This window comes from Episyrphus balteatus, chromosome 3 (assembly GCF_945859705.1).
Source record: "Episyrphus balteatus chromosome 3, idEpiBalt1.1, whole genome shotgun sequence".
NCBI lineage: Eukaryota > Metazoa > Arthropoda > Insecta > Diptera > Syrphidae > Episyrphus > Episyrphus balteatus.
In genome coordinates, this window is record NC_079136.1 from 10847492 (window position 1) to 10869824 (window position 22333).

The following is a 22333-nucleotide window of genomic DNA, read 5'->3' on the forward strand; positions in this document are numbered from 1 at the left end:
GTTTATTTATTTCAAACAATCATAATTTACAAGAAAAAGTTTAAAAAAATTACCTTTTTTTTTCTCTCATTATATTAATTTTTTTATTTTAAAAGCTTACAAAAAAAAAATTATACTACTAAAAAGCCAAATATTTCTTCTAAATAATAAAACCATTTTTAAATTTTTACAATGCTCAAAAAGTATTAAAAAAATTTATTAAAAACAATCATTTCTTATGAAAAAAAGTGAAAAAGTCATTTCCATCACCTAAAAATTCATATTTTTGATAAAACAACCTATAATAAATTGTATACCACCTGAAAGCTTATTGCTTTAGCTCAAAATATATATATCGATCATGTCTAGAATTTTTTGAACTCGATCAATTTTCACCAAAAGCAAAAAAAAAACATATAATTTTATGTTCTCACGCTATTGAATCAATTTTTTTAGACAACTTATAAAAAATTATATCATGTAAAAGCTTATAATTTCACCTTTCATATGACGTTTCAATCTTATTTCTGCGATGCTTAGAAAAAAAGTTAGAATTTTTTAAAGCCAACCATGTCGAAATTCCAAACTGAGATTACGGTACTTCCCACACTGGTGGCTGTTCATAGTGTTCATGATCAACAGATCTCCACAGGTGTTTTGAGGTATTTCGCAAGTTTTTTTAATTTAACATTGTGTAGCTTGTAGTGAATGTACAGTTATGTGTGATATACTAAATGAAAGGTAACAACATCAGGATGCTTAATAAAGTTAAATCAAATGTGTATTTGCTTTAGATTAAAAGATAGAACCTGTTGAATAATAAAACTTTATTTTACCGTTATCTCAAAATTGTGAGTACAATATAAATTTCATTTATTTATCTGTTAAAGAAAAAAAGATAAAAATAAAAAACGGTTAAAAAAGGTCAAAAAACTTGGGATACAAAAATTTGTTTTTGAGATTTTTTTAATGCTACAAAAAATTTAAAAAAATAAAAACTCACCCAAAAATACCCCAAAATAAGTAGGTGTTTTTCAAAAATTCATATTTCGATACGCAGAGACTTAAAAAAAATCCGTATCAGACCCCAAACTTTTTTTTTTTATTATCTTTCGAATGAATTTTTCGACGATTTTTAAATTGTCAAACAAAAAAAACCCCTTCCTATAATCACTACTTTGTCAAAGGTCTACCTCATGTTTTAGTTTTGAAATTTTTTAGAATGTTTTCAATACCATTGTCAGTCTTGCAATAAATTTATCTATTGATTAAAAAAAAATTCAACTCTTTACATTGTCGCGTTTAGAAAACAGCAATTTTTTGAAATTTTGTTTTACCCCTATTTACCCTATTAAAAGATAGAATTTTTTAAAATCCTTCAAATGTCTTTAACTTTAGGTTATTTTCTTTCAAATAAGCTTTAGAAGTTTTTTGTATCTCTAATAGTTTATTTTTAATTTTGAATTGAAATTTTAGCCGCAATGCGAAAGTGCGAGAGTGGAATGTTAGAAAATGGCGTCACTTTTTCGTGGTGGCTGCCATATTTCATCGATTTATAAGACGTTATCATGTCAAAAAAAAAAATGGGAGATATTGGTGATACTGAAAATGCAGGGCGATACAATTCTGTAACGATAATAATTAACAAAATTTAAGATTAATTTACTTACGATATTGGTTAACATTAACCTGGTGCAGTGTGGAGTTCTGATACCTCCGTCAATACTTGAAAATTTATAACTTATAAAAATGAATAACTACTCAGAGACAGAGGGACTTACTTGGAGTATAAAAAATTCAGAGCATTGTCGTTTTCATATTTTTTAAGAATTCAATAGATTGTTATTAGAAAAACAAACCGAAAGTAAATAAACATTTAAAAATCAAACTAATCCCAAATTTTAATTCAAAAATCATGTCAAATCCAAAAGCTTTGAAAGTGCCTATTCTCCAACTTCATTCCGCAATGCTGTTCAAATCAAATGATTGAATGAGTTGGAAAAAGAAAGTTTTTTATGTGGTTTGCCTAGAAAAGATCTTACAAGAACAACTTATTTAGGTAAATTTTCAAAAGAATTTGTTTTGCTTCTAAGACCCATTTTCAAAAAATAAAAATAAATTGATTCATAAAAATATCGATTTGTTTATAACATATCGATATATCAAAAAATTTAAAAGAATATATCCCCATTAAAAGAAAGACTAAAAAGATTATTATCATCATTGAGAACATTAAAAGGTTTCCTGATCTAGAATTTTCAACACCAATGGTCTACGAGTACGTCTGTGACCCAGAAACCATTAGGTTCTCTGGTATATCCTTTGATTAAACACATTTTCCACAAACCTCTATTAACTACACTCTACACCTCCCAAAAATATTTTCGTTCTTCAATAACTGTTGGTATAGACTATAATGTTTGTGTGTTTACTTGCGTATCCCGAATTTATCATAAACAAACATAACCATCACAAAGTATATGGTCTACTACGATTTTCATCTAATATTTTGTTTTATTTAACAATATTTGTATATTTATAATGGTTTTTCAGTTAAAAGCAGTTAAATTGTCTAAAATTAAATTTTAAATCTATTTTCAATGGAGGTTGTGTGTGTGTGTGTGTGGACATGAAGTGGAAAATTAACCACCTACTTCGGTAGGGTACCTAACCTATACCGAACAGAAGCTCACACACTTTAACCAACCCGCATAGACTTGGTTAAAATACCAACACAAACACATAATACAAACTTTAATATATTTTGCACAATTTATTCAGCTGTACATAGAAAATTAATGCAACCAGTAACCAGTTAAGGTAAATATTTGTCACGCCGCGACGGTTATTTTTGTGCACAAAATATATATGCAAAACCAAACGAACCCTCTGAAGCCGAATAATTAGTTCATTAACACGAATTTACACTCAAATAGTCTATTTTTAGCCCAGTCATTTTAGTCATTTTTAAGCCCAATCTGCGGAAAAATTCCTACTGGGCTGAATTTTGGTATACAGCTTAATGACGGCTTTGTTATGAAGATGTGAAAAATCGACATTGATATCGTGTCCGCGTTAAGAGTTATAGGGGTCAAAAGGTCACAAAAACTGGTTTTTCACGATTTTCAGCAAAATGTTAAGTCTTATCAAAAAATTTTCAATGCAAAAATTGTAGACCAGATTATTATATATAAAAAGTGTCATGACACTTTTTTTCCTAAGACCCACCGTTTCTTAGGTATAACGATTCAAAAAGTTGAAGTTTAGTTGTAATCGTCATAATCCTATTCCTGAAAAAAAAACTCCTAACTGAAAAGTTCCTGAAATTTCATTATTTTTTTAACTTGAATTTCGTTCCTCAACTGTTAAGAATATGGGGAAACCAAAAAAAAAATGGAAATTTTCGCCATTTTTCCGATAGAATATGTCTGAAAATATACAGGGTGTGCCATAGAGAATGGACAACCCTAAAACGGCTTATAGCTACACTTATGATTGTTCTAAAAACAGATAGAAAAAAGTTCTATCGCAACCAGTTCATAAAATATGGACTTTTTTTCGTTCAGTGTATTTTAAATTTTATCATCTTATGTTTTCGTTCACTACAAACACGAATGAATGAATTTTATTTATTTCTTTTTTTATAATTTTCTACAATAATTGGATGAGTACATAAACACTTTAAAAATTTCATAGCTATTGCACATTTTCGTAAAAAAAATTTTGAAATCTGTTTTTTGATGCAAAATGTAAAAAAAGTATTTTATGAAAAATTTTAAATACCTGTGGTATAAAATAAATCTATAGAAACCTAGGTGGCCATCTTTCTTAAAAATATTCTCCTTATACCAGAATATTTTTAAGAAAGTTGGCCACCTAGGTTTCTATAGATTTATTTTATACCACAGGTATTTAAAATTTTTCATAAAATACTTTTTTTACATTTTGCATCAAAAAACAGATTTCAAAATTTTTTTTACGAAAATGTGCAATAGCTATGAAATTTTTAAAGTGTTTATGTACTCATCCAATTATTGTAGAAAATTATAAAAAAAGAAATAAATAAAATTCATTCATTCGTGTTTGTAGTGAACGAAAACATAAGATGATAAAATTTAAAATACACTGAACGAAAAAAAGTCCATATTTTATGAACTGGTTGCGATAGAACTTTTTTCTATCTGTTTTTAGAACAATCATAAGTGTAGCTATAAGCCGTTTTAGGGTTGTCCATTCTCTATGGCACACCCTGTATATTTTCAGACATATTCTATCGGAAAAATGGCGAAAATTTCCATTTTTTTTTTGGTTTCCCCATATTCTTAACAGTTGAGGAACGAAATTCAAGTTAAAAAAATAATGAAATTTCAGGAACTTTTCAGTTAGGAGTTTTTTTTTCAGGAATAGGATTATGACGATTACAACTAAACTTCAACTTTTTGAATCGTTATACCTAAGAAACGGTGGGTCTTAGGAAAAAAAGTGTCATGACACTTTTTATATATAATAATCTGGTCTACAATTCTTGCATTGAACATTTTTTGATAAGACTTACCGTTTTGCTGAAAATCGTGAAAAACCTGTTTTTGTGACCTTTTGACCCCTATAACTCTTAACGCGGACACGATATCAATGTCGATTTTTCACATCTTCATAACAAAGCCGTCATTAAGCTGTATACCAAAATTCAGCCCAGTAGGAATTTTTCCGCAGATAAAACCTAAAATTACTGGACTATTTACCTTTTTTTTATTTTTATTTTTGTTTTTTTGTAAATTGTTTTAATGAACAAGTATTGGTTTGGTAAATTTAACAAAAATTGAGGTTTTATTCAAAAAAGTATGAAAATTATTTTTGTCGGAAGAACCGTTCAAAGTTTTTCGATACAATTTTTAGAATTGAAAAACTGAAGTCCTTTTTTTGTTTTTAAAAAAAGGACACTGTTTTTTTTTTTTTTAATAATTTTGAACCAAAACACACGCCATTTGAACGGATTTAAATAATTTTTGTTTTAAAATAGGATTTTAAATATATATTACATAGCTACATAATGAATTTTTCTCTTCTGGCTCGTGGCAAAAACACTAAAGCAGTAGTGAATTGTGATTTAATTATAACGCTATACAGAGAGTGGAATTGTTTGAAAAACAAAAGAGAATTTTATACAAAACAAAAATATATGTATATTTTAAGGGCCATTTTGTTGTTATACCTATCTTTTAAATTAAATTATGTACATTTCCTATAAAATGCAGTTAATTTATATTTTATAAGGATCCGGTTTCATTATATTTTTTATTTTTCAAAAAATTGTTTCTATTATTGTTCTCTCTTTTTTCCATAGGCTGTCAACTGTTCGCCTAGATATCAAAGTTGTAATTCACATTTACCACCACCAAGAAGAACATCAAATGCTAGAACTTCGACTACAAGCATGTGAAGGGAAAAACACTTCAACTACAATTTGTTTTTATTTCTTTGTAAATAATAAGTTTTTCGAAAGTATTTTTATAAAAAAAAAATATAAATTTATTTCAATGTTAATGAATAATTGTTGTTTTGTAATATGTCCACAAATAGAATAATTTTAAGCCTTGTTTACCCTACAAAAAATTATTGTTTTGAAATTAAATATTATTAAAACATCGAACTTACAATAATTCATATTTTGTATTTGTTTTAATTTATCAAATATAAATTATTGACTAAAATTGCAAGTAGGCTAAAATTTTTTGAATTCTGTCTTGAGAAGATACCTATCGTAATCGATCAAACACATTGAACATTGTTTGAGAGTAGATGATGAAAGTTGCGGAATGTTTCAGTTTTAAATATTTATTTTTAAAAAGTCAAAGGGGACTAGATGATATAAAAGACAGAATTTACTATAAGTTCAGTACAATCACAGCTCTGTAGGTCAAAAATGTTTTGAAAACCATCACTTTTTTGTTGAAAGTTTGAAACTTTTCCCCTACAGTAGATGAGCCAAAATTATTTGGGGCATTGAGATTAGTATCAAAAGAAAACAGAATGTGGCAGAGGTTTTTTGAAAACCGAGATCTTAAAAAAAAAAATAATTTCTATGAACTTGTTAACTTAACATAGAATTAACAGCACTTAAATTTTAATATGGATCCCAAAAGTATGCAATTTTTTTTTAAATGGTGAGCTATATTATTACAACATGTTCTTTCTTCGGCTTTAAACTTCTTGTAGTTCTGTTTCAGATTCATTCATTAAAGTTTACTTAGAAATTTGTCATTTACAATTTTTATCTAATATTTTATTAAAAAAGATCTAGTCCTTTAGGAACCTTATTCCAAAGAACGGCATTTAAGTAGCTTACCATAGAGACACAGACACATTGCCTACTCGAAGTCAAAGAATATGCTTGTACAACGATATTCTAAAAGATCTATTAGATTGAAATTTAAACATGACAAAACTAAGAAATATTCAAGTAAGTTAATAACAAAGTACGTAAGATGCATCTTTTTGTCTAAGTTAGTTCAGGCATCTTCCCACTTGTTATTACTCTCTAGAACGCACGGAAGCACACATTGTAAACCTCCGAATTAGTATATTGTATTGCCCTCTACCTCTTTTACATTATTCTAACTAATTTTTCATTGACCTGTTGAGTGTATCATTTATGTTTTATGATAACATTTATTATCACCAGCCTGCAGCTCCTATAACTTTGCCATTCTCTAAATACGTTTTTTTCCTTGAGCATTGAGCTATCCAAAAGCAATAACGCCAGTGCTACATCGCTGATGTGCATTTTTTATCCTTTTCGCAAAAACTTTCCATGTTACCCTAAACCGCCTCTTAATTTTCAGATATATATTTTATTTAAAAAAAAAATTAAAAACTACCGTTCTGACGTTGTTCTAAAGTCCTATTTTTATTGCATTCAAAAGACGAAATCTTATCATATGAAACTTTTTCTATTGTTTTAAACTGAATCTTTATTTATTGTAGCATAAGTCATTGCAGAATTACCCAAAAAAATTTTTTCGAAAAATCAAAAAACAAAATAATGAAAATTATTGGTTGCGAGCTATTTCTTAGAACAAAGTGATAACTTTTTCGGTCCACTTAGTCGCTTATTAAAATGAACTCAGCTACTTATGTGTGTTTTATTGGGAAGTGAGTACTAAGGCAAGCAAAATTGTATACACAAACAACAAATGATTGCTAAGGATAAACAAAAATATTTGTTTGTTGTGGGTTACAAAGTAAATTTTTTTGCTAAACTTAAATTTTTGGACCTTCAACAACAAACGATTACTTTAAGTAAAAAAAAGCAATCGTTTATTGTTGTTTTAAGTGTAAAATGTTTACTGAGCTGAGTACTAAGATACAAATAAAACAATGTCAAAGTTTTGCTTTTTCAATAAAAATGTTACGTATACGCCCCAGAACCCGTCAATTATCCAATTTTTCATTTGATGCCTCTATCTAGGATAATTTTCCAAAATACAGTGAAATCAGCTCCAATAAACTGATGAATTGAAGGTTGTCTTCCTTCTCTCTAAGTTAACTAAAAGTAAACGTTAAATGCATGTTGGTTTTGCATTACTCATAGTTTAATGGCAAAAGTTTATTTCGGGTATAGCAAATTGTGGAAATCATAAAAAGACTAACGTCATTGTTAAATTAATCTCAAGAACCGAGATTGTGTTGGAATGACTTATAGGTATCTCTTGTTTTAGACTTTCATGGATTTGCCTCAGAAAGTTCGTTACTAAAATGTTTTCGATTGTCCAAGCTATTTTTATATCTCCGAAAAATAGGACTTCAACTTTTATGCATATTTTCAAAGGGTGATGGTTCATTTGGAGTCCGGAAGGCTATTTCTTTTATTTTGAGTCCTGATATTTCTGCCACTTAATATAGTATTTTTTTGCGCATTAAACATTTCCTAAGCATTTGTGAAGACTCTTTCATTAAAAGGCCAAGAGAAATACTCTTTCTCCACTAGCTCTAATTTTTCATTGTCTTGCCATATTATACAAATTTTATTTTTCCTTAAAAACATTCCGAAAATGTTTATTTATATGTAACTGTAGGTAGGCAAACATATCCATTACCTTCAAAAAGTAAGCATTAAGCACCAAAAAGACACACAGTCAAAAATCATAACCATTCTTCGACTCATTAATTATAATAACCCCACGTTAAAAGTAAAAAAGTAACTAAGAGTTCATGTCTCTTTGTTCACTCAAATATTAAACAATGTGTGACTGGAAAAATCTCTTTAAAACACTCCGTTGTCGTGTTGTCTTCATATTTTCATTTAATAATAACAATAATTTCGAAGAAGTTCTTTAAAGGAAATATACTCAAAAAAAAAAAAACACAAACAATATTTAAGCCTTTTTCATAAGAATGCCAAAAACAAAAGTGATTAATTCAAAACATTATCCTTCCATTCCACCTGTCTTCCTCGCTCGCCTTCTCAAAGAATATTCTATTGCTCCTTTCGATGACAGCCAACATAATTAAGCATTATACAAACCCATTATGTGGGTGGTGGGGCTGGGTAGGTATTGGGTAAAGGTATTGCAGCTTAGCGAATCTGAGGTGGAAATTGCCAGCAGAGTCGTCGTCGTCGTCGACGTCGACGTCTGCAAATGATTTCATAAACGTTGGAATTCCAACAAAGTGTGTGTTTGCTTCCTGAATTACGAATTTACGTTGCTATAACGTTTTGTCATTGTCGTTGTAATCGTCTTCGTTATGGTTCCTAATAGTCGCGCGCCCTCTTGTAGCCCTAGCCACAAACAACCGAAGCTTCAAAAGATATCTTTGACTTTTGCTTGTAAGATGCAGCACAAGATCTCTGCGTGATTTAAGCAATTTGACAATGATTAATTCTCGCTTGCGGGCACACCACAAATAAACACACGAACAAGCGGGGAGCACAAACAACTACAGCCAATGCCAACTACTACTAACACTCCTTCTTTGGTCCTGGCTCCCGATACGGAGGATACCTAAAATACCAAGGCTAGGGATGCAATTAAAATCACGCTGCTAAAGCGGAAATTACACAAAGATTCCACAAACAAGCATATTGCATTCCCGGATGTGAATCTACAGCTGCTGCACAAGAACACCACACCGTCTTCGTCTATCTGTTTCGAGAATAGCAACTATGTGTGTTGTTGCCTTGTAGCAGAAGTCCTTTTTTTTTCCTCCAAGGATTCGTTCTATTCAATGATCAATGAAACACGAAAAACGGCGAGCCATGCGCAGCAATTCGTTCCACAAATTCCATTCAGTTTTTTTTGTTTTATTTCACAAATTCCATACCATTCCGCGTGATAAGAAAGGAGAATGGAACGAAATGGGAAATATAATTGGTGCGGAATGTGATAAGAAATTTGTAGAGGACCAAATCGAAATTAAGTGGAAGGATAACAAGGACTGGGATGGAATTTCGGGTTCCATCAATCCTTTTTTGGAATGTGGAATGCAAGTCGCTAAAAATTTCTGGAAAACCCGGTCTAGGTCAGTAGCGCCATGGAATGCATCCCCAGTGATGTGAAGTTCATGATGTATAGAAAGACACCGACCGTGTTGTATACCAAAAAAGTAGCTAGCATCAGTATCCAGATGCAGTATAGGTAGGTGTAGTGTACATATATTGAAAGTTGAATATTTAATTTTGAAAACTCAAGTTGTTTGGGGGTTTTTCAGATGCTTTCGGAGAAATTTTGTAATTTCAAAATGACTTTTACAGAGAGTGTGTCCTGGGGAGTAAAATCGATATGGCAGCAGATGTTTTGTGTCGTGTGTTGTTACTTTGTATACACACACACATCAACATCGACTTGAAATGATGTTGTGCATTTTAGAATCATATTTGCATGATGCTTAAATGAACATGTAATGCACCTTATTTTTTTGCATCCTGTTTACAAGAGGGAGAGCTCTATGTTACCTTAGGGATAAACTGTCGTCGAATTTGACGCCTTTGACAAATAACTGGAAAGACATGATATATTTTGTAGAAATATTAAATAAGCTTACTTGAAAATATATAGGTAGAGTAAACAGGTACAAGGTAAAGTGGATTTTATATTTGATATTTTGACAAAGAATACAATTTTTTTCCTGTGACTAATTCTTCTGGAGTGATATCAAGGACTAAGGTAAAGATCCTTTGTGCTTAGATAAACACGCTAAACGATGAAACATAAAGGTTAATGTTTTAAGGGGTTGATCTCTCTGTAATTTAGTTTAGTAAAACACGCGAATTTAAAAAAAAAAATTCTTAAGACAAATAAAAAGAAAAACAAATATCAAAAGATCACAGTGTAAATATTATTAAAACTCTTATTTGGTGGGTGAAATTTATCAACGAGAACAATTTTTAAGATGCTATATTTTGAAAGTTGTTTGAGAAAACATATCACACAAATCTGAGATCCAAAGAAATATTCGAAGCTAACCTGCGATTACCATAAAAAACGATAGTTTTAAAAAGAAAAGTTAATATTGGATATTGCCCCACGCGGGGCATTTGGAAATGACCCACGTGGGGCATTTGGAAATTACCCACGTGGGGCATTTGGAAATGACCCACGTGGGGCATTAGGAAATGACCCACGTGGAGCATTAGGAAATGACCCACGTGGGGCATTTAGAAATGACCCTCGTGGGGCATTTAAAAATGACCCACGTGGGGCATTTAGAAATGACCAACGTGGGGCATTAGGAAATGACCCACGTGGGGCATTAGGAAATGACCCACGTGGGGCATTAGGAAATGACCCTCGTGGGGCATTTAGAAATGACCCACGTGGGGCATTTGGAAATGACCCACGTGGGGCATTTAGAAATGACCCACGTGGGCATTTGGAAATGACCCAGGTGGGGCATTTGGAAATGACCCACGTGGGGCATTAGGAAATGACCCACGTGGGGCATTTAGAAATGACCCACGTGGGACATTTGGAAATGACCCACGTGGGGCATTTAGAAATGACCCACGTGGGGCATTTAGAAATGACCCACGTGGGGCATTTGGAAATGACCCACGTGGGGCATTTGGAAATGACCCACGTGGGGCATTTGGAAATGACCCACGTGGGGCATTTGGAAATGACCCACGTGGGGCATTTGGAAATGACCCACGTGGGGCAATTGGAAATGACCCACGTGGGGCATTTAGAAATGACCCACGTGGGGCATTTGGAAATGACCCACGTGGGGCATTTAGAAATGACCCACGTGGGGCATTTAGAAATGACCCACGTGGGGCATTTAGAATTGACCCACGTGGGGCATTTGGAAATGACCCAGGTGGGGCATTTGGAAATGACCCACGTGGGGCATTTGGAAATGACCCACGTGGGGCATTTAGAAATGACCCACGTGGGGCATTTAGAAATGACCCACGTGGGGCATTTGGAAATGACCCACGTGGGGCATTTAGAAATGACCCACGTTGGGCATTTGGAAATGACCCACGTGGGGCATTAGGAAATGACCCACGTGGGGCATTAGGAAATGACCCACGTGGGGCATTTAGAAATGACCCACGTGGGACATTTGGAAATGACCCACGTGGGGCATTTAGAAATGACCCACGTGGGGCATTTAGAAATGACCCAGGTGGGGCATTTGGAAATGACCCACGTGGGGCATTTGGAAATGACCCAGGTGGGGCATTTGGAATGACCCACGTGGGGCATTTGGAAATGACCCACGTGGGGCATTTGGAAATGACCCACGTGGGGCATTTGGAAATGACCCACGTGGGGCATTTGGAAATGACCCACGTGGGGCATTTGGAAATGACCCACGTGGGGCATTTAGAAATGACCCACGTGGGGCATTTAGAAATGACCCACGTGGGGCATTTGGAAATGACCCACGTGGGGCATTTGGAAATGACCCACGTGGGGCATTTGGAAATGACCCACGTGGGGCATTTGGAAATGACCCACGTGGGGCATTTGGAAATGACCCACGTGGGGCATTTGGAAATGACCCACGTGGGGCATTTGGAAATGACCCACGTGGGGCATTAGGAAATGCCCCACGTGGGGCATTTAGAAATGACCCACGTGGGGCATTTGGAAATGACCCACGTGGGGCATTTGAAAATGACCCACGTGGGGCATTTACGTGGGGCATTTGGAAATGACCCACGTGGGGCATTAGGAAATGACCCACGTGGGGCATTAGGAAATGACCCACGTGGGGCATTTGGAAATGACCCACGTGGGGCATTTGGAAATGACCCACGTGGGGCATTTGGAAATGACCCACGTGGGGCATTTAGAAATGACCCACGTGGGGCATTTAGAAATGACCCACGTGGGGCATTTGGAAATGACACAGGTGGGGCATTTAGAAATGACCCACGTGGGGCATTTAGAAATGACCCACGTGGGGCATTTGGAAATGACCCACGTGGGGCATTTAGAAATGACCCACGTGGGGCATTTAGAAATGACCCACGTGGGGCATTTAGAAATGACCCACGTGGGGCATTTGGAAATGACCCAGGTGAGGCATTTGGAAATGACCCACGTGGGGCATTTAGAAATGACCCACGTGGGGCATTTGGAAATGACCCACGTGGGGCATTTAGAAATGACCCACGTGGGGCATTTAGAAATGACCCACGTGGGGCATTTAGAAATGACCCACGTGGGGCATTTAGAAATGACCCACGTGGGGCATTTGGAAATGACCCACGTGGGGCATTTGGAAATGACTCAGGTGGGGCATTTGGAAATGACCCAGGTGGGGCATTTGGAAATGACCCACGTGGGGCATTTGGAAATGACCCACGTGGGGCATTTGGAAATGACCCACGTGGGGCATTTGGAAATGACCCACGTGGGGCATTCGGAAATGACCCACGTGGGGCATTTAGAAATGACCCACGTGGGGCATTTGAAAATGACCCACGTGCGGCATTTACGTGGGGCATTTGGAAATGACCCACGTGGGGCATTAGAAATGACCCACGTGGGGCATTAGAAATGACCCACGTGGGGCATTTGGAAATGACCCACGTGGGGCATTTGGAAATGACCCACGTGGGGCATTTGGAAATGACCCAGGTGGGGCATTTGGAAATGACCCAGGTGGGGCATTTGGAAATGACCCACGTGGGGCATTTAGAAATGACCCACATGGGGCATTTGGAAATGACCCACGTGGGGCATTAGGAAATGACCCACGTGGGGCATTTAGAAATGACCCACGTGGGGCATTTGGATATGACCCACGTGGGGCATTAGGAAATGACGTGGGGCATTTAGAAATGACCCACGTGGGCATAGCCGTAGCTAGGATTTCATTTCGGGGGGGGGTTAGCTCAGACCAAACAAAATTTTTTTTAGAAATCACAATACTTTGTATCAACTATATGTAACTGCAGTCGATTCTAAATCCCGCTAAATCAAATAGTCATTTGAACTGTGTAGAAGCGAAAAATTTGCCAATATCCTTTTTAAGTATTTTTAGGAGAGGAATTCGTAGTTAAAAGTTTAAAAAAGCCCTGCTTACGGTAAACGTAATTTAAAAATGGCCGAATATTCAGCGGCATCTCTAGTTTTGTAGGTACAAAGAGTGATAAGTTGGTTGATATAAATTGCGAGCGTAAGCGAGCAAGAAAATTTTTTTTAAGAAACAAATTTGAACCAATCTAAGGCTTTATAAAAAAAATTATTACGTTCAATTTAATATATAAAACATTGAAAAATGTACTTTTTCTTGCACTGAAATTTTGTAGCAGAAAATTGACAGGTACATTCTATCTATTGAGTTCTAAATGAAATTAGCAATACTTAAAAACCAAAATTTTAAATAATCCAAGTTGTTTGACATGAGCTAATTACACTGGTCAACAAGGTTTTTGTTACAGAAACCAGGGTATACTTTTCTATAGGCTGAGCTCGAATCCGAAGTCAGAAAAATTCTATCACATCACGTTTTGGAGATATTCCCGTTAGAAAATTGAAAATGCCGATTTTTACCAGTTTTCAAAGTTATTTTTTAGCGTTTACTTATTTTTTTTTAAATTAAATTTGTAACAGTTTCTAAAAGAATTATGTCAAAATTTGAAAGCGATTGGTACAGAACTTTTCGATATTTGCTATTAAAAGCAAATAAATATGAGATGCCCCAAGCACTTTGATTTCAAGTTATGATTTCTCGAGGAAGAAAATAGATATTTAAAAGATTTAAACGGATTTAGAGAGACAAAACTTAATTCTTTTAGAAACTGTTAATTCAATTTAAAAAAAAAATAAGTAAACGCTAAAAAATAACCCTGAAAACTGGTAAAAAGCGGCATTTTCGATTTTCTAACGGGAATATCTCAAAAACTTGATGTGATCGAATTTTTCTGACTTCGGTTTCGAGCTCAGCACACAAAAAACCTATAGAAGAGTATACCCTGGTTTCTGTAACAAAAAAGAAGTTTAATTTTGTTGACCATTGTTATACTTCACTTTGAAATTAAACAATAAACTGAAATTGTTTAATACCTATATATAATTTGAAACAAAATAATAACGAAATGTTGTGAATACAGTGCTTTGCAAAAGTATAATCGCACCATATAAAAATGCTATTTATATAAAACCGAGTATTGCAGCGACACCCTACTATTTTTTTATTAAAGGGGATCAAAAAACCAAGAATATTGAGAAGAACAAAATGTCCCGTTACTTTCTCTTATAATTTTTAGAAATAAAAACAAGTTTTTCTTCCATTGCAAAAGTATAATTGCATTTTTTTTATTTTGAGTATGGCCAACAGGTTTTTGTTACAGAAACCAAGATATACTTTTCTAAAGGTTTTTTATGTGCTGAGCTCAAATCCGAACTCAGAGAATTCTATCACATCGCGTTTTTGAGATATTCCCGTTAGAAAATCGAAAATCCCGCTTTTTACCAGTTTTCGAGGTTATTTCCTGGCGTTGGTAGGTACTACAGTCTCTGAAAAAATCGATACATTTATTTTCGCTTACATACTTAATTTAAGGTTAACATAGAACAAAAGTGGGTAATAAGCAACTGAAGATATCTCGGACAGTAGAAAAGATGTCAGAAAGATTTAAATAGATTTAAGGGTAATATGTCAAAAACGAGATGTGATCGAATAAGTCCGTCTTTGGATTCGAGTTCGGCCACCGAAACCCTTTGAAAAAGCATAGTTTAGTCTCGGCACCAAAAACCCTGCATACGTACTTGTGGTATTTAAAGGGTTCTTAAAAGAGCATTTTAAGATGTTAACATAGTGCTTAAGGAAATGGTCAAAGAGATAAAAACTCTTTGTGATGGACCAAACAATTTTTGTTTTCCTTTATACAAACTTCATCGACAGCTTCTGCAACGATGCAAAATTGGTAGTGATTTTAAGGGAGATTTTCATATAGGTAATCAAATCACTAAAATACAAAAACAAATCATTTAGTGCTGCACATATTAGACTTGTATATGTTTATAATATAGGTATCTTTTGATTTTATGAAAAAAAATTTCGGGGGGGGTTAAACACCCAAACCCCCCCCCCCTAAATACGGCTATGCACGTGGGACATTTGGAAATGACCCATGTGGGGCATTTAGAAATGACCCACGTGGGGCATTTGGAAACGACCCACGTGGGGCATTTGGATATGACCCACGTGGGGCATTTGGAAATGACCCACGTGGGGCATTTGGAAATGACCCACGTGGGGCATTTAGAAATGACCCACGTGGGGCATTTGGAAATGACCCACGTGGGGCATTTGGAAATGACCCACGTGGGGCATTGGGAAGTGACCCACGTGGGGCATTTGGAAATGACCCACGTGGGGCATTAGGAAATGACCCACGTGGGGGCCATTTGGAAATGACCCACGTACAGTACAGCTTCAGAAGAATCAATCCCAAAAGTATGCAATTTATAATATTACATTATTTTTTTAATTTTTTTTTAGTTGCGGTTACAGGGACCATAATGTTGTATATCTTCAATTTCGAATTTTGTATTGCTTACCTATATTTCAAATTTTATTATTGAGTATGTAGGTTCTTCAAATTTGGTCAAAATTTTACCAAACTAGTGCTTAAGACTACCTGCAATCCGAAAAGAGATCAACTGTTAAATTTCGATTTAGTCTATATAGACTTATTTACTCAAAATTCTTGTTTTCTGTCTAACAGTGTGATGTATCTTCCAACTCTTTTGAATATAAACACGCATCGTCCAATTGAGTACATAAGATTTTTTTTATTAGAATAAAGTATATTTTCTTCTTATAGGTACATAAGATTCATTTTTTTTTATTTTTATATTTATTTTCCATATATGAATATATAATTTATATTTGTCTACATTTTAGCATTCCATACATAAAGTTTAAAAGTAGATAGATACCCCCAACATGGATATAAACATATCTTTCTTTATTGTTCTTTAACTTTTATTTCCAAATTTTCTCCCAATTATTTATAGTAGATATCTATACGCATATATCCTTTATTGAAGGATAAAATAATATTTTTTTTATCGTCTTTTTATTTGCTTGAATCTTACAATCTAACTATAACAAAAAAAAAAAAAATGAAACAAATAATAAAAAAAAAAATGCGAATAAACAAAAAAAAGACAGAAGGAAAAAAATAAAATGAAAGAAAAAAACAAATTCATCTTTTTTTTGCTAACTAAATAAATTCCAGATTCTTCTCGCATCCTTTTTTTTGGTCCTTATGCTCTATTTGCTGAGCTCCGCATCTCTCTCTTACACACAGAAAGCATTTCATCCGTCCCTTAGATTGGCGTCATCATCATTCTACCATCTCTTGTCTCTCATCTCGCATCGCATCGTCTCTTCTTCATCGCTACAAGCTGTGCAACATTTTTGCGAAAATCTCATTTTGCTGAAAACGCTTGAATGCATCACGAAAACGTGTCTTCTGGTCGGCGCTCAATTTTGAGTGGAAATCTTGGGCGGATGTTTGAAACAGGACAATCTCCTGTTGACCCAATTCCCCAAATTCAACCAAAACAACTGGGAATAATTTAATCAAATGCAAATTTATGGAAGCCGATAAGAAGATGACGGTTAGCGCCCAGACACCTTTCTGTTGCGGCAGCGCCAAGAAAGTTGGCAACGAACATATCAGCCAATCTTGCAGCATTTGCAGGAACGACGAATCAATGGCAGAACGAAAGACCTGTGTGGTTAAAAGAAAAAGGACGAACAAAAAAAATAAGTAAAGAAAATATGGTTTTGACAAGAAATATATATGCAAATAACGGTAATTGGAATTCGTTTGGCAAAACAGCCATTTTTGTCGTCGTTGCCATCTTTGTATCTACCAACACTCACCTGATGAACTATACTGGCAATAACATCGCAATGCGGTTGATTTATAGCCAAAAACTCTTTGATGACCTTGGTAAGGATCTCATTTGGCGGCACTAAATCTCGGATAATTTGACACAAAACTTGGCCATAGATCCAGGCGGCGCTCCTTGTCGATGACTTGATGCAATGCAAGAGGATGTCGACTTTGTCAGTTTGTTGGGCGATTATCTCGGGGTCATCCTGAACAATGCCATTGGACAGCTCGGTATTTTCCAATTGCTTTGAGGAGCCTATAAGTATGAAACAAATAAAAAAAACATACAATAAAAATGGGCACTTAAAATTGGAGCATTCATGGATAATCCTTGTAAAACCGTGTTGTATTTTTTTTTCTGTTCTTGTGTTATATTTTTTGCAACAAGGATGTTGTACATTGGGATTTTGTCGTATTACAAGGGTGTGCTGCTTCAGACTTGGAGTAGCTGTATCTCGGATTGAGTGTCGTTTTTTTGTTGAACAAGTCATGTCCCTGCCTGGGTATAATACGTTGTGTATAAATGGGAGGTGACTACAAGGGCGAATATCTTCTATCTGGTCGATATTTTCGTTTCAGAGATACATAGTAAAAGATAGTAAGGTAGAAACATATTTGAAAATAGTTCGCTGTAGGAGTCTGTCACAAAATGTGGGCGGATGGCAAAGTAAGAATTTTAGTTTTAGAGCAGGAGCTTCTATTTTTTGTGAAAAATAGTTTCTTGTTATCGAATTGGATATTGGGAAGTAGCTATTTTGGGACCTTCGCTGAAAAATAAGATTCATCTGGAAGAGGCATCATAAACTGAAAATAACAAATATTTTAAGAAATGGAAAAAAGATTAAATTTGTCTGACAAATCAGACTTCATAAAAATGATGCATTTTGTTAAACTGGCACTGCAAAACTATTTGAAATCATAATGCTTGTTTTGCCTACTCATTTTTTTTATCTTTCAGGCAATTTTCTTATTATAATTTCCAAGATCCAAGTATTTTCAAATTAAATGCTGAAAGAAAACTCAATTGTGTATAGAAGGAAGGGCTTGCACAAAGCCTTGACAAAAAATATCTTTTTTTTTCATAAAAAAGACTACTGAAAGTAATTTAAAAAAAATAAACAAACTGAGTGATTTAAAAAAAAATGTAATTTTTTAATACAAAAAGTTATGTTTTTTAAGAGAATAAACTGAGCTTTAATAATAAGTGAAAAAAATTAATACTCATTTACGTGTTTTTTTGAATAAAATGATATGAAAGTGAAAAAAACAACTTACAAAACGAAAAAAATTGGGTTTGATGCAAAAATGCGGAGAAACGGTTGTACGCAGAAAAAAAAGATTTGGAACAAACTTAAACTGTAACAAGTTCTTGATTGGTTGTAAAAAAAATCTTTCAAATCAGACGTATCTAACCAAAGATAAAGCCAGCTAAGGGAAAGAAAAGCAAAAATTATTAAAACCTTCATAACCCTATTTTTATGAAAAAATTTGACAAGTAACTTTTTTTCTCCTATATTGCAGTTTGGTTGAACTGGAATATATTTTGTACATTTTTGTACTGTTTTTTAGTTTGTCTTTTGTTGTCCTCGGCTCGGAGCATTTTTTTTGGGATTTTTCAAGTTTCGAGGAAACTTTAATGGATGAATGGAAATGAGAAAACTGATGCACGTGGATAAAGTTTTTTGTCCCGTGATGTTTTTTTTTTTATTTTTGAAATTGGAACTGCGTTGTTTTTTATTTTTTTTTTTTGTCGTAGGAGGTATTAAAAATAGTTTTATTTTTGATGAGATTCGGTTGGAAAGGAATTTATATTTTAAAGCATTGATATAGTCAAGTGTCCGTATAAAGTATACAAACGTTTGTCTTCATCTGAGCAGGGTTGCCGTGTTTTTTTTTTTTTTTTTAATTACATGTAAATTCTTTAAATTTTTAAAATTATTTTTTGTCGCTGCCTGATTTATTCAAACATTTTTGTGTTCAACCTTGTTAAACCAAGCTACTAAGTATTGGAGTTTATAAAGTAGTTTAATAAAGGGTTGCCAAGTAGAAGTTTCCAACGGATGGTTTTAGTTTTTCAAGTAAAATTAAGACTAGTGAAGTTATTGATATCACAACTCATATTAAGGTAAAAAATAGACTATGTAAAACTAAAAAAAGAATGCCCTCAAGGTTAGTTAACTTGAGCAAAATATAGTTCTTGTAAATGGTTAGGTATGTGATGCCATAAGAAACCAACCAACCAACATAGAGATGTGTCTTGAACTTATATCTCTCTCTCTATCTGAAAAAGTTTGTCCAGACTCTATATTATTTTCTACTATCCTGAAGATGATGAGAACCAGAAAGTGTGATTAAAACGAAAATGAGGAAATATTAATTTTACTCTATAAAAATGAGGAAAAGGACTTCTATTGGAGGTTATGATGTATATAAAAATGTATATGAGTCGAGTTGAGGATGCGGCACTCAAGATAGACGACGACCAAGTTTCCACCGCACAACTTTTCTTGTCTATATTCCAGAGAGCAGCCAGAGCGTACAAGCAAGCGAGAGGATACTAATTCCATACTTATTTTTATTGGGATGAGATTCAAGGACCTTTTAAACACAGACCGGCTCCGGCATACACAAACAAACCAATTTCTTCTCTTTGGCATCGTTTAAGTTGGATCATAGATTCAGAACCGAGAAGAATATAGAAAAATTTCCAAACAGGGTGAGGATGAGGACTGAGTTCTGGGTGGCACACAATACTCTAATGTATACAAAAGCGAAGGCACAACCAAGATAAGCTTTATTTTTGTTGTAAAGACGAGAAAACAAGGATAAACAATTGACCAATTGGATTGGCCTGATGAGTTACACAACGAATCAAGGTTATTTGTCGACATCAACATCGGCATCGCCATCGGGTTTTACAGAAACAGAAAACTCTTGTGTCTCTACGTGAGGGGTGTAATGATACATGAGAAATGCTCGTAGAAATAGAAACTGGCACAATAAAAATGTATTATAGGGCAATCGATTTGGTGAATTGTGAGTGATGAAATAGATAAGATTTTAATTAAAGATATACCATGACCTCGTTGGTGGTGGTGGTGATGGTGGTGATGGTTTGAAATCAATGAACGACGACGACGAAATAGAAAAAAAATAGAAGAAGCTTTTTAAAATAGGGCATAAATGAGTGAACTCTCAAGTAAATTGAAAATAAAATCGGAAATTATCGAGTGGTGGTGGTGGGAAATTAGTTTTAATGTATTGAATAGTTTGGAAAATAGCGTTGACATTCTTGGCTATGATTTTTTTTGCACAACGATTAATTTCTTATTTTTAATGAAAAGATTGGATGTCGCTGATTAGAAGAAAACAAGTGGGGTGTTATGAGACTATGACATGGTGTCAACTTATTGTAAGGCCTTGGTTGTCGTTAAGTTATTTTCTAATATTTTATTTAGGAACAGACTGTCAAGCACATTTTGTGAAAAACCTTTTTGAGGTGATATAAAAGATGAGATCTTTAAATTAAAATTGCATTAGGAAAAATACATTGGTGACGGGTTAACTCAATATTAAAATTTAAAATATCATTTACTATCGATTTAGAATTAGTAGTTAACAACGGGATCGGGTCAAAATTCTGGCTTCAAAATTCTGCTTTTTTAACGAAAATTCTGTTTTTCAAAGTTCTGCTTTTTTTCTATTCTGCTTTTAAAAATTCTGCTTTTCAAAATTCTGCTAGCATTATATTTGAACAAAAAAATTTTGCCAATTCTGTTTTTTTTTTTATAGCATATGCGCTGACTAAAGAAAAATACACCTCATTAATGTAATTCAACATTGGTACATTTGGTAAAATGCTAGACTGACTTTCAGGGTTTGGAAAATGTTAAAAAGCGCGCACTTTTTAACATTTTCCAAACCCATTTTTAATTTTTTGCAGAGTTTTGAAAAACAGAATTATGAAAAGCAGAATTTTGAAAAACAGAATTTTGAAAAAACAGAATTTTGAAAAACAGAATTTTGAAAAACAGAATTTTGAAAAGCAGAATTTTGTAAAGCAGGATTTTGACAAAAGAATTTTGACCCCCGCAGAATTTTGACCCCAACCCGTTAACAACATCAGAAATATTAATGGACACGGGGGAGTTAGAGCTACGATCAAAACGACTGGCACTCCTGATGTCCTGATTCTGTTATGATTAGATTATAAACTTATTTAATATTTTTAATATTTTTCCTGATATTTTGTTGTATCAATTATTGGGTTCATATTTGATATTTGCTAATAAAAATAAATGTAAAATAGAAAAAAAAAAATTAAAAGACAAACGGCCTCAATCAATTTGAGTTCCTAAAAAAGTACCTACACCAATTGATTTCCTTTATTAAGAAAATTTTTTTTAGAAATTTTTATTAATAAACTTTTTTCAAAAAAAAAAAAATTATTTTAAGCCCAAATTTTTCAATCTCCAATAAGATTATTAAAGGAATAAATGTCAAAATAAAAAAAAAACTTTTATTCATAGGAAAAAGCCCTAACTGAGGTTTATCTGGCTATTGAAAAATTGGCTCTAAATCAAAAAATGTGTTTTTTGAATATTTGTATTTTGATTAACATAAGCAAGGCTAGAGGTACCTGGGTATACATTACATAAATCGTTTCAATTGAAACAGTAATTTGGTTTGGTTATTTAGAAGGTAGTAAGAAATGATAAAAAGATGTTTTTATGAAAACAACGTTATCATTTAAAGATAGACTTTATGCAATAACTAATATTTGAATTTTTTAACCAAAATCGTATGAGTTATTTTTGATAACATACAACTTTTCCAAAAATTAATATATGACAGGTACTGCTACTTTTGACCCAAAAAACAAATATTTCCAAACACTCCCTTCTAGAGTACCATAAAAAAGCTTCGCATAGAGTTTGAAGTGAATCGAATCGACCCATCCGTTAAGGTTGTGGCTGCTCATAC

At 33.6% G+C, this 22333-nt stretch overlaps 2 protein-coding genes across 3 annotated transcripts in view; one reads left to right on the plus strand and one right to left on the minus strand.

The window, feature by feature from the left end:
* The window catches only part of LOC129913783 (allatostatin-A receptor), a 41028-nt gene extending 35407 nt beyond the window's left edge, over positions 1-5621 (plus strand). The window contains exon 4 of the mRNA XM_055992635.1: positions 5324-5621. Within this exon, the coding sequence (XP_055848610.1) occupies positions 5324-5419 (96 nt within the window). The 3' untranslated portion in view covers positions 5420-5621. The remainder of the gene's footprint in view (positions 1-5323) is intronic.
* Positions 5622-16300: 10679 nt separating this feature from the next.
* LOC129917148 (uncharacterized) overlaps positions 16301-22333 on the minus strand; it is a 131662-nt gene continuing 125629 nt past the window's right edge. For both annotated transcript variants that reach the window (XM_055997526.1, XM_055997525.1), the window contains exons 26-27: positions 17338-17606; positions 16301-17182 (exon numbers count right to left, since the gene is read on the minus strand). In XM_055997526.1, coding sequence (XP_055853501.1) covers positions 16847-17182; positions 17338-17606 — 605 coding nt within the window. In that variant the 3' untranslated portion in view covers positions 16301-16846. The remainder of the gene's footprint in view (positions 17183-17337; positions 17607-22333) is intronic.